This window comes from Lygodium microphyllum, chromosome 4 (assembly GCF_053477565.2).
Source record: "Lygodium microphyllum isolate KBCC chromosome 4, Lygodium_microphyllum_v1.1.10, whole genome shotgun sequence".
In the NCBI taxonomy this organism is placed as follows: domain Eukaryota; kingdom Viridiplantae; phylum Streptophyta; class Polypodiopsida; order Schizaeales; family Lygodiaceae; genus Lygodium; species Lygodium microphyllum.
In genome coordinates this window covers 14,016,450-14,028,744 of record NC_141138.1, presented here as the reverse complement: position 1 = coordinate 14,028,744, position 12,295 = coordinate 14,016,450, and the positions used below count along the sequence as shown (strand labels likewise).

Below are 12,295 nucleotides of genomic sequence, written 5' to 3'. Positions count from 1 at the left end.
AGAATCTCAGCTATAGCTCCATCCATTTGCAATAAAAGCTAAAGAAATATCTAAGGGGCACCAATTTTGGGGCCAACAGGCTATCCATTGTCCAAGATTTAAAGTGGTAACCTTTGCATTTTCAGTTTCTGTGAATTGTATACTTGCTATAATTAGTGTTAAATCAAGTCATTTTCGACCCTATCCAAGGAGGAAGGCTGGTTTCAAGGTGTGGTTTGTCACGAGGATGTGAAATTTTATTACTTTGCTTAGCATTTGATTAAAAGTTAATAGCTGGACCCTAAGATATCAGTTGGTGTCAAAGAGAAAAGTTGAATAAGTTATGTCTAGCAAGTACTAGGTGTGGTACGCGGTGTCGTATTTGGGCCTAGACCAATTTACTGGCCACTAATGTCAGTGGTGAGACTAGTCATGAATTAATTAATTAATGCCTGTCTAAGGATCAATAACTACTTCCGAATACTTGGAAGAGAAACTAGCCTAGCTAATTTGATTATTAGCTAGTGAAATTATTTTTTTGGGCACTAGAATAATTATTAAATTAATCTTCAAAAGATTGCCTAAGAACTTTGCAGAGAAAAGCAAGGAACGCCTAGTGCGCAAATTGAAGAAGAGTCTTTATGGGCTCAAGAAAGCACCTAGGCACCTAGGGAGTGGTACCATAAGTTTCATTTTTTTATGTCCACATTGTGCAGCCAACTGCTGCCGACACTAATGGTGCTACTGCCTACCCATGGAGGACTACTGCCAGTTCATCCTGCTGTCTTTCATCTCCCACCAGTCAGGCAACCTGCTAGACAGCCTCTCCAGCCTCTAACAAGCTGTGTTTTTGACAGCTACTGCTCTTGTAGTTGCCTTTTCACCTTCTGCTGCTATCTACTTCTCCTGGACAGCCTCTGCTGTGTTTTTGTGATTGAAGTGTTCTCTTCAGCTCCTCAACAATTCTTCAATGGCATTGATGATTTTTTATACTCGCTATCTGCCCTTGAAGGATGACATTCTCGACACTCCCTCAGCCGGCTCCCATAAGAGAGAGTGGCTATTGGACAGCCTCCACTTCTTGATCTCACTCAGTTGTATGTCTTCCCCTCATCATTCATTCACTACAGCTTTTATTCATTCTTCACTCTCTTCTTCCTCTACATTCTTGTTCAAGTTCACTATGTATAAGTTGTGTCTGTGTACTTCGTGCTTCTTTCCAAACCCTACAATATCTCCATATAATAAACCAAGATCAACAATAAAATAGCTTAGTAAATACTCAATTCATGGGTGCACTTGGTGAAAAACCACAACTCAGTGGTGTAAAACTAAGTTTGCACACAATAGACTCTCGGCCAAAATCAGCACCACAATCAACATAATATGACTATTCCTTGGCAAGTGTGTTTGATAGCTCCTCCTTCTCTTTTGACCTTTGTTGATTAGTCAATCACCTGATCATCTCAATGTGAAAACTATTTCCACCCTACCACCATTCACAGGACATGAGACAATTTTCAGGATGAGGTAAGACTCATTGTCAAAGGAGTGTGTGATAGAAGCAGAGGAAAGAAAATGCTGCCATAAGGAAGAGACACGGACATGTAGGCAAACAGGGAGGTGAGGTGTGGAGAATAGTTATAGATATTTAAGCGATTTAGGAGGGAGCTACAGTTTCCCCCCCAACCATCATCAACACAAGAGGATTTGATCACAACTCTGTCCCTGATCAGCCAAAAGGACAACAGCTTCTTTGTGTGTCGCAGGATCAAACATTCTAGACTCAACAAATTGATGATGAAGTTGCCTCTTTACATGAGGCTTAGGCTGACAATTTGAAGAATGAACATCTGGACTCATATGGGTATACAGTTAAAGGAATATATGCATGGGCAGAGAAGTCGCACAAGTTCAAGAGACTTGGGCAATGACCCGAAGTGTTAACCACCAAGCCATCAGCTTTGGCATACAAGCTTCCTTTCTTCAAGAGGGAAAAAAGTAGCAAAAGCCACAAATTCTTCTACGATCGACAAGTTTTGTGTGGATTATTACATGCAGTTAAAGGGTTTAGTGCATGTATCATTCTCCAAGTAAGCTAGTTCCTTTAGAGAGAATTATCCAGCATTGAGGTGATCCTTCCAATTTAGTTTACTACTATAACCTTGCAATATGAAATGGACCTCCAAAAGCAATAGCACTATGTAGGGTGTTGCAATTATAGTAGTTATTTGGCCTATTTGTATATATCTCGATCCATTTTGTTCAAAACCATGCCCTCCTGTTCTGAGGACAAATCTTTAATACATCAATGTCCCAAAATTGGACCAATGTAACTTTTCCAACAATGAAACTCCAAGAAAAGAGAAATCTACTAATGAACACTTCAGAAAAAAAGTGAAATAGAAATACAAGACAAGCCCTATATACGGTGCCAGCATAAATAATTCGGGCATACTATATCTACTTTTAGCATCCAATGCTCAAAACAATCGTCTAAGTTCTACACCACCCTTATAACATTGCTCATAATCAGGACTGTATACTCCTAGCATCTATCATCATAGTACTCTTTTGAGTTTCTCACAAGTCACTACATACAGTGTTTCACAAGCTCTTGCAACTCCACTGAAATATTAGTTGCTGTTATTTTAAGTGCATGATCTAATCTTTTGACTTATGTTTCTCAACCAATGGAACTCTAACCAATAAATTAGGTTGTGATCTTCCCTTTTACAACCGCAAATTACTCCATAGGATCCATTCATCATCATACGAGTTATCATAATGGTGATTTAAGTGTTCTTTGGTGATTACTTAAATAAACGATGAGAAGAGCAAGTCCATATACACAAATGTAATATTCAACTCGCTTTTCAATGAAGCTCAAGAATGAATAACATGAAAAGTAGTAACCTCGTTATCACTCACATGCTGATATACCAGAAATATCTATGGCTAAGAATACCTTGAGACTCATCATAGCAACATACTTCTGCAGAGGGTCTGAATATGAACGGATATTTTGCATTATCTTTTGCACCTGATCAGAAAGATGAAATTAAACTTGTGAGGTTTTTTTTATTCAGCCAAAAAACAAAAGCCACAACATCCCACTGTTTCATCCCAGACTGATCTGTGTTCTGGTACTTTGCAAAGCTCATCATTCATGAAAAGTTTCCTACGAAGACATAAGTCAGATTACTATAAGACACCATGTCCACTCAAGTAGCAGAACGTGGAAAGCATAAAAATTATTCTACTAATGAATCCCCTAAGGGGCAAAGTACAAGCTTAGTCCAGATATTCAAGTTCGAAATCAGTAGATTTCAACAATGATTATGCTGTAAATAACCACTTGAGGACCTGACACAATACTTTTCTGTAAACTCAATACAAAACATCATTTTTCAGACTGAACAATTGAACTGATCAGGCTTTCAGGCCAATTGTGCTATATCTATCCAGAGATCCACTTTTCAGTCAAAAATAGTATCATACAAATACTCTTCTCCAAATACTGACTTCTCCCGAAATTGTAAAATACCGGTATTCAGGCCCACCGTGCTATGTCTATCCAGAAGATCCATTCTTCAGTCCAAAATAGCATCAGAAAAATACTAACTTCTCCTAGATTAAAATGTCTGCTTTTTAGGGGGGCCGAGAAAACGGTGGCTATTATATTACTCAGAAGACTTTACAACAAAGTACATGTGCTCAACAGACTAGCTGGAGCTGATACAAAGTCATGTTGGAATCATATATACAAGCCTCTCAAGGCGGTTTGGGGGGGATGGGGGATAGAAGAGCCACGGAGGAGGAGAGTATTGCCACCAAGGGTTGCCTGCTTGCATCGGGAGGAACAGATCATGACCACCCTAGGTATGTAAGAACAAGCTGGAGAGTCACCTTGCGACTCTCCTTGCACCTAATCCTAGTGGCCGCAGAGGGACCGCATGATCGAGGTCCAAAGGTTTGCCAAAAATCTCATGTGTAGATAGGCACTTGCCACCCAGAACCAATTGTCAGCATGCCTTCTATATGTGCCAAACTGTGAGGCTCCCAATAATCTCCCATACCTCCAACCACCTTGCTGTTGGCTCTAGAGTACCTACCAGATGGGTTGTGTCTCCAAGCCCACCGCAACACAAGAACATGCCTTGATAAGAAAAATGGTATCATGCATCTCAACTTCATACAATAACTAGCATCCCTAGCTAACTACCTGCGAGTACACTGTCCCTAGGAGATAAAATCCAAGCTATGCACCACTCCATGAAGAATGCAACATGCTCCTCTCCACACCAATTGCGGTGCCTCACAAGACCAAAGGCAATGCTTTGGAGTTTCCAAGCACTGCAATGGTGGACAGTGCCTGCAGACTCGATCCTGCTGTCAACTCCTAATTGGCAAGCCTCCATGTGCCATTAGCCATAGGAAATAAGACACCCTCTACAGCCTCCAACTATCCCACAAGCATCGCCAAAGGGTCTATTAGAAGGCATCAGTAATGTTGTGTTCTACCCAATGCCTACTAAGCAAGGGTGCCCATTCCATGTTCTACATCATCAAAACATAGCTACCAATCCGTGTTGTGTAGGCCGAGAATCCCTCGGGCCTCTTGAAAACTATAGTGGCCGGCTAAAGCCACTCTCCAAGGTCCCACTCCACCTCATCAAGGGGCCAGCTCTCCCAAATCCAAAGGTGCCATTGTCGGAACTCACTCCAAGATATATAGGGGTCCAATAGGCAAGTCTTCCCCTAGAGTCTGATGACACAAATCCTCCTCCAAGGTGTAGGTAGTAGCTTCTCCTCCTTTTGACCCCTGTGGAGGGCTAAGCCTTCCATTGGTCTAGATTGTGAACAATACCTCATGGGCACACCGCTCACTCCACCCACTACCTATAAGGCGATGCCTACTAGCAAGAACCTAGCAATGTGAGGATGCTTGCCGATCTAGATCCTGTCACGATCTCAAACCTGGGGGTTTGAGACCAATGGTTGGCGGTCTATCTCCTCCTAACAAAATAGAGGCCTTTAAATCAAGACCTTACACACGCCCTACCACACCCATAGCAAACTGCACAATAAGTAGGATCTGGGTGGGGTGATGTGAGCTAATGTGAAAATACATCTCAAGGATGTCTTCCATTCCCCGCCGACTAGCAACAATCCATCAAATAGGATCTAGATCGGAAAGATGCATTTCTGCTCCAAAAAGTGCTTTTGGGCACACATTGCAGAAATTTCACGGAATTTGGGTCAGAAAATTTAGGGCTTTTACATGTTTGGCAGACATTGGCACATGTACTGAAGATTCAGTCTGAAATTGATTGAAATTTCACAAATTGGACAGTTAAATTTGGGGGCTTTTGCATTTTTCATGCTGCTGAGCACTGTTTGTGCATTGGACAGAGTGCTATCTGCTGAAATCTGTGGAAACCTCAGCATATTGGACAATAGTGATCAAGTGTGACATAGTTTTGATAATTACAGCTTGGTGTTTGCTGTAATTTTTGGAAATTTACAGATTTCCACGTTAATCCAGCTTTGGTTATTGCTATTGTGCCTTTTAGAGGAGTGACATTTATCATGGCCAATCAAAGACAAAGTGTTGTATTCACTTATGTTCTAAAGAGGATATATTGGATAACAATAACTATTCTCTGTGGTCCTTCATGATGAAGAATGTGCTTGTTGCTAAAAATCTTTGGGGGTATGTTAGTGGTGAAGAAGTCCATCTTGGAGTTGTGGCTCCTACAACTCCTCCCCAAGGAGAACGTAGTCAAAGGCTAGCTCCAAGTCAACCACTACCCCAAACTTAATGCATTGGCAGTTCACGGTCCATGGTCCCACATATACGGTCTGCTACTTCTTCACGAGTAGCATGGCTTACACTTAAGCAAATGTTTGCTGGAAAAAATAAGACAAGCATTTCTTTCTTGAAAAAGGAGCTTGAAAATGTGAAGATGGACAAAGGTGATGCTATGCAAGATCATCTTAACAAAATTCAGGACTTGCATATTATTTTGATGCACAGATTATCACTACTACTTTGAATTCCTTGCCACCTTCTTATTTGGCCTTTCACATGGCATTGAATCTCACAATGAGAATTTCTCTGCAGCCACTTACCTTTTTTCAATTGGCTAGTTTGCTACTACAAGAAGAGCAAACAAGGAAGAACAATGGGTGGATGTTGTAGCCTCAAAACAAGCTTTTATGGCAAGACAGAAGGGCAAGGGCAATCAATCTAGGAATGCTCTGCAGAGTTCTGGAAGTTCAAGCACTTCATAGAACAAGAAGCAGTGGGCACGTAAGCCAAGAAGGGCAACTACCATTATTGTAAAAAGCCAGGTCACAACATCACAGAATGAAAGAAACGCATTGCCAAGGAGAAAAATGAGGAGTCTGAGATGTCTGTTTCCGATGCACCCTCTACTACTACTACCACAGAGTCTATGTCGTTTGTTGTTGACCGTGACTATTGTTTTTACACTTGTAGTTATGATTCTTCTTGGGCAAATAGAGCATTCATCTCTACAGAGGATGCTAGCACTTGGTTCTTTGAGAGTGGTGCTTCTAAGCACATTACATCCCACACGGATTTGTTTACCTTTGTTGTTGCAACTCCTATTGGCAAATCTGTGCAATGTGCCAACAATGCATCTTATCCTCTTAGAGGTGTCGGAGAGATTGTCTTAAAATCCATTGATAGCTCTACTCTCTATTTATAGGATGCATTATGTGTGCCAATAATAAAGAATAATTTGTTTTCCATTTCTTCTTTAGCAAAGTGTAGAATGCAAGTCACGTTTGATGATAACAAATTCACGGTCAAGGATAAGGAATTCTTGACTTTGGTATTAACTGGCACATTATGCCATGGACTCTATGGGTTAGATGCTCATTCAATTGATCAGACAGTCTATTTGGCATCTACTATCACTCCTGCTATATCACAGGCAGAGTTATGCCATGCTCAGATGGGGCATGTTAACTATGGTAGTTTGATGCTTATGTAGCATACTCAGATGTTAGATGGTTTACCTCCCTTGGAGAGATCGCCTGAGCATATTTGTGAGGGATGCATTTTGGGAAAAATGCATGGGTTCTCTTTTCCTTGTGATGTTACTTTTAAGGCAATGACCAGGAGATTGTGCATTCAGATATATGTAGACCTATGCAGACAAAGTCATTGGGTGGATATTATTTCTTCACCTTCATTGATGACTTTACTTGTGTTTGTTGGGTCTATTCATTGGTGAAAAAGTCAGAGGTGTATGATGCATTTTTGGCTTTTATTGCACTTGTCAAAAATCAATCTAGCTATTGGATTAAGACTCTCTGTTTGGACCGAGGGGGGGAATACATGTCTTCTTTATTGAATAATTCTTTGAAGCAAAAAGGCATTGCACATTAGTATACTACTGCATATACTCCACAACAGAATGGGGTTGCAGAAAGGAAGAATCGGTCACTCATGGAGATGGTCAGATATATGTTGAAACCTAAAAATTTACCACATGGTTTTTTAATGGAAGCAATTATGTGTGCTTGTCATGTTTTGAATAGCAACTGTAAACCTTTACTTGGACACTTTTTTACTTTTGGGTGCCTTACATATGCTCATATTCCCAAAGTGTTGAGTAAAAAGTTGGACAATAAGACTATCAAGTGCATATTTGTTGGGTACAGCAATGAAAGCAATGGGCACAAATTGTACAATCTTGTTTCCAAGTAAGTATTTTTAACTAAGGATGTAATTTTTCATGAAAAATCAGAATCTCTTGCTGGTTTTGACACATATCAGGCTGCAAATGATGTGTTTAAAGGGCTGCTACCTATTTCTTTTGGTGATACAGCTAGAGCATCATTAAATGAACAAAATGTTCAGCCAGCTGCTCCATTAAACAATGCAGAAATTCAACCTATGGCTGATCTGAATATGCAGCAAGATACTCATCAAGAGTATGTACATAACGAGGAGGCTAAACCCATGTCTAGATGGTACTTGCAGACTTTAAAAGACAGTCATTTGGCTGCTCCTCTTACTGGTCATACTAGAAGACAAGCACATCTACATGATCATGCTAACACCATGGAGTTTCTTATGGCAACAAACACACTTGATGATGAGAAGCCTGATTGTTTTGAGGATGCACTACAAAGTGTGCATTGGATGGCAGCAATGCAAGCTGAATTTGATTCTATCATGAAGAATCAACCATAGAATTTAGTTACGTTATCTGTTGGAAAAAAATCCATTGGTACTAAATGGGTCTATAAGCTGAAAACAAAAGTGGATGAATCCATTGATAAGTACAAAGCCAAGCTTCTGGCAAAAGGCTATGCGCAAAAGAAGGGCATTGATTTTGAGGAGACATTTGCTCCTACATCTCATATGACCACCATTAGGTGTATGCTTGCTTTGGCTGCCCATTATGGTTGGATTGTGAAACAACTTGACATTAAAACTGCATTTTTACATGGGAAACTTCAAGAAGAAGTTTATATTCAACAGCCCATGGGTTTTGCAGTTGAAGGATCCGAACACTTGGTATGCAAGCTAAAAAAGGCATTGTATAGTTTGAAGCAAACTCCACAATCTTAATACAAAAATTGATGCGTTTTTACTCAGCCAAGGGTTCCTTAATAGCCCATCAGAGTCTACTATTTACGTATGCAAAGAGGGGGGATCTTTGCTGGTCATTTGTCTTCATGTGGATGACCTTCTGCTCACAAGGACACATGCTGATCAGATTTCAGCATTCAAGAAAAATTTGCAACAAACTTTTGAAATGTCAAATTTGGGGCCTTTGCATTACTATTTGGGCATTCAGCTTATTCATGATACTAGAGGCATTGGATTCTCACAATCCAAATATATTGGTAAACTCCTTGAGAGATTTGGCTTCCATGATTACAAGTCAGTTAGCACACTAATGGAGATTGGACTCAAGCTGCCTTTGCATGATGACGGTGATCTGCTTAACATTCATACATAAGCTCCAACAGTTGGATGTCTCATTTATTTATGCAACACAAGGCCACATATTCAGTTTATAGTTTTAGCCCTGGGTAGATATATGTACAGCCCATGCACGTCACATTGGCAAGCTGTGAAGCATATTTATGCAACACAGGCCAGATATTCAGTTTGCAGTTTCAGCCCTAAGCAGATATATGCACACCCCACGCATGTCACATTGGCAAGTTGTGAAGCGTGTTTTTCGTTACTTGCAAGGTACTAGGACTCTTGGATTGCTTTATGCCAAGGGGGGACCGCTACAATTACATGCTTACAGTGATTCCAATTGGGCTGGTGATTTTGATTCACGTCACTCTACAAGTGGAAATTGTTTCTTTCTTGGCTCATCTTACATTTCTTGGCTAAGCAAGAGAAAGTCCACTGTTGCCACATCATCTTGTGAAGCTAAATACAAGGCAACTTTCACTAATACAGTTGAATGTGTATGGCTAAGACGTTTGTTGGCTTATCTTGATGTATCTGTCATGGAGCCTACTCCTTTTTTTTACTAACAGTCAAAGTGCCATTGTAGTGGCACGAAACCTAGTGTTTCATGCCTACACGAAACACATAGAGAAACATTATCACTTTGTCAAAGAGAGGCTACATGTTGATCTTCTTTGGTGGATGATCCATGTATGGTGATCACTTTTCACTCCAAGGGGGTTTTTTGGGTCTTACTCATGCCTACCCTCACATAGGAGTGTCGGTGATCTGGAATAGGACACTGGGGAACTTTTTACTCTCCATAAGAGAGGTTTTTTCCCCAGTCATATTACTTCTTATTTGTGTATTCATGTTACACAACTTCGGTCACTTATCACACATTACACACTTTCATTTGTGAATGGACCTTAAGGCACTTACATGACCCTAAAGTATAAGGGTTATATTGTTGTACTTTCACTTACACACTTGGAATCTAATCGTATGTTAAGCTAAGTCTACACTCTCACTCTCTCTCTACTGTTCACTCTCTGTATTGAGCTTGGAGCTGCTATCTCCATCTTCAAGACAATCTAGGTAGAGTGAATGAGATTTGGCATCAAGAGAGAGAGTCTAAGGATAATCATTTTGGCTAGGATTTTCTACGTTGTTCCAAGCAAAGTAATCAGTCTCCACTAGGTGATCTCTAGTCAGTCTCCACTACCCTTCAAGATAAGGGGAATCAATCTCTTTGACATCCTTTTTGGTATAACTCCAAATGCCATAATCTCCTGAAATGCTGCTAATAGTCTTGTGCTGATCACGTCCCAATAGCTCAAGAAGAAAGCCATGTCCAATCCATCATCCCTTGGGCACTTCCCTGATGGTAGTACTAGCAAGGCCTCAGCAAGCTCCTCCTTGTTAAGAAACACGGATCTAGATCTATGCTGGCTATGGCGGACGGAGGTTATAAACATAAAACATTATTGAGATAAAGAATTATAACTCAAGTGAATTAGGTTCCAAGATGGATTAACTTGGCCTCATAAACACAATCTTGAGTGACACAAAATGATTGTTCTATATTAATGAAATGAGTTTCAAGTACATGCCTTTATAGCTTTTTGGATAGTACCACTTTTCTTCTCTGTGCTTATGGGATTTTGGACATCTCTTCCTAGAGCTTCTAGAGCATATATCTTTGTCATATTTCTCATACAAAGCCACTTATGGGCAAGCATCATTTACTATTCTCAACACCCCCCCTCAAATGATGAATCTCTACCCTTGCTGGCTTTTGCCCCCCCTTCATGTGAACATGGACTAGGAGACTAGCTCTTTGGCAGCCTAGTCAAGTTAAGGCTTGAAACTTTACATCTTGGTAGGGTTTTTACATCCACTATGGGAAGTGGATCCACTCGAGGAATTTGAGATCCTCTATGGGAAATTTTTGCAAAACATTGTGTTGGTTTGTAGCAGCGGAAAATATTTTCTTCATTCTTTTTGTTTTGTTGCTTCTTTGGCAACCTTGATCTTCTTCCTCTTTGTGGACTTCTTTATCTTCATGCTCCTTGGCTTTTTTTGTGCTTCTTATCCCTTTTGTCAATGTGTGGTATGTGTGTCCCTTTTTTTTTTTTTACTCCAATCTTCTTGCCATACTCTGTCTGCTTAGTGAACTTGAGATGGATACACATGAATACATTGTTTTGGCTTAGCAGATTCTCTCTGACATACATGACTTGGTGATTTTATGAATAGTGCAAATAGATCATCTCTTCTTTGGGAAGGTCTACCATTAATGCAAGGAGGTCTTACCACGAGTAGCTCGGGCAGTGTCTAGCCTTTTTACAATGTAAGAAAGGGTTTATGGACAAGACAATGTGAACAAGAATTTTGCTTTTTTTTTTAATATAATAAATATAAATTTGGATTGGTTTGAAGGAGACGGCGTGAAGAAGGGTTTGTAAGAGGAGGCTTTACTTCGAATCTTCCAACCTGCAAACATTTAATCTTCTTCTCCTCCTCCTTCAGCAAGTCGAACTAACTACACACCAAGTCCCATAAGCTTGTCACTCAAATCCAGGGTCGCTCCAATGGCTTTGGTGAAGCCAAGGTTTCCGTCTAATAGCAACATAACCTTGTCACGGAGTTCATTAGCCTTCCCCACAAACTCGGGCGGCGGGCAGGTGCTTCTGGGAGTAAGTGAGGGTGAAGGCTTCGGGCACAGCAAAGGAGACAGTCTTGAGGTCACCATTCTCCCAATTGCTGTACCGCATTGGCTCTGGTCCTTTTGGATCTCCAATTTTGCCAGTTTCAGAGTTTCTATACTCTTGTGCTTCTTCGTTCCTTTGAAAATTTTCAACCCAGTACAAATACAATCTCCAATATACAACGATCTCTGTCAGAGAAGGTAGTAACTCCTCGAGAAAGACTTCACCTCCTTTTCTAAACTGTTGTTCTTGCATAGTCGTCAACGAGGTAGTTCAGTTTTGTAGCTACGTGTGCTATTAGAGCCTTTATCTCTATCCATATGATAGTCACGACTTCTACTGAGATTGCCAATCCTTGTTGTGGGCCATATCTCAGTCTCTCTCTAACTATCATTTGATCTATCTCTGCATATGCCTATGAATCAATTGTAAATTCATCTTTCCTTTCCCTCTTTTCTCTAGAATGGTATATAAGGTGCTGCTATCTACAATCTTCAGAAATGACTCCAAAAGTAATTGAGAAGAAGGAAGACTTGTTGCAGGCATGGATTGATTTGAGAAAGATAATAATTGATGTTGATCCAATCGTGCTTGCTTTTCTTTGCACTTTCCTAATTGGAATCGATCTATCCCCTTCTCTCTCCACCTC

The 12,295-nt window shown here is 40.4% G+C and overlaps 1 protein-coding gene across 4 annotated transcripts in view; it reads right to left on the bottom strand.

The window, feature by feature from the left end:
• LOC148036812 (NADP-dependent malic enzyme-like) overlaps window positions 1-12,295 on the bottom strand; it is a 214,256-nt gene that overhangs the window by 178,256 nt on the left and 23,705 nt on the right. For all 4 annotated transcript variants that reach the window (XM_087675709.1, XM_087675707.1, XM_087675708.1 and 1 more), the window contains exon 3: window positions 2,948-3,022. In XM_087675709.1, the coding sequence (XP_087531835.1) occupies window positions 2,948-3,022 (75 nt within the window). The remainder of the gene's footprint in view (window positions 1-2,947; window positions 3,023-12,295) is intronic.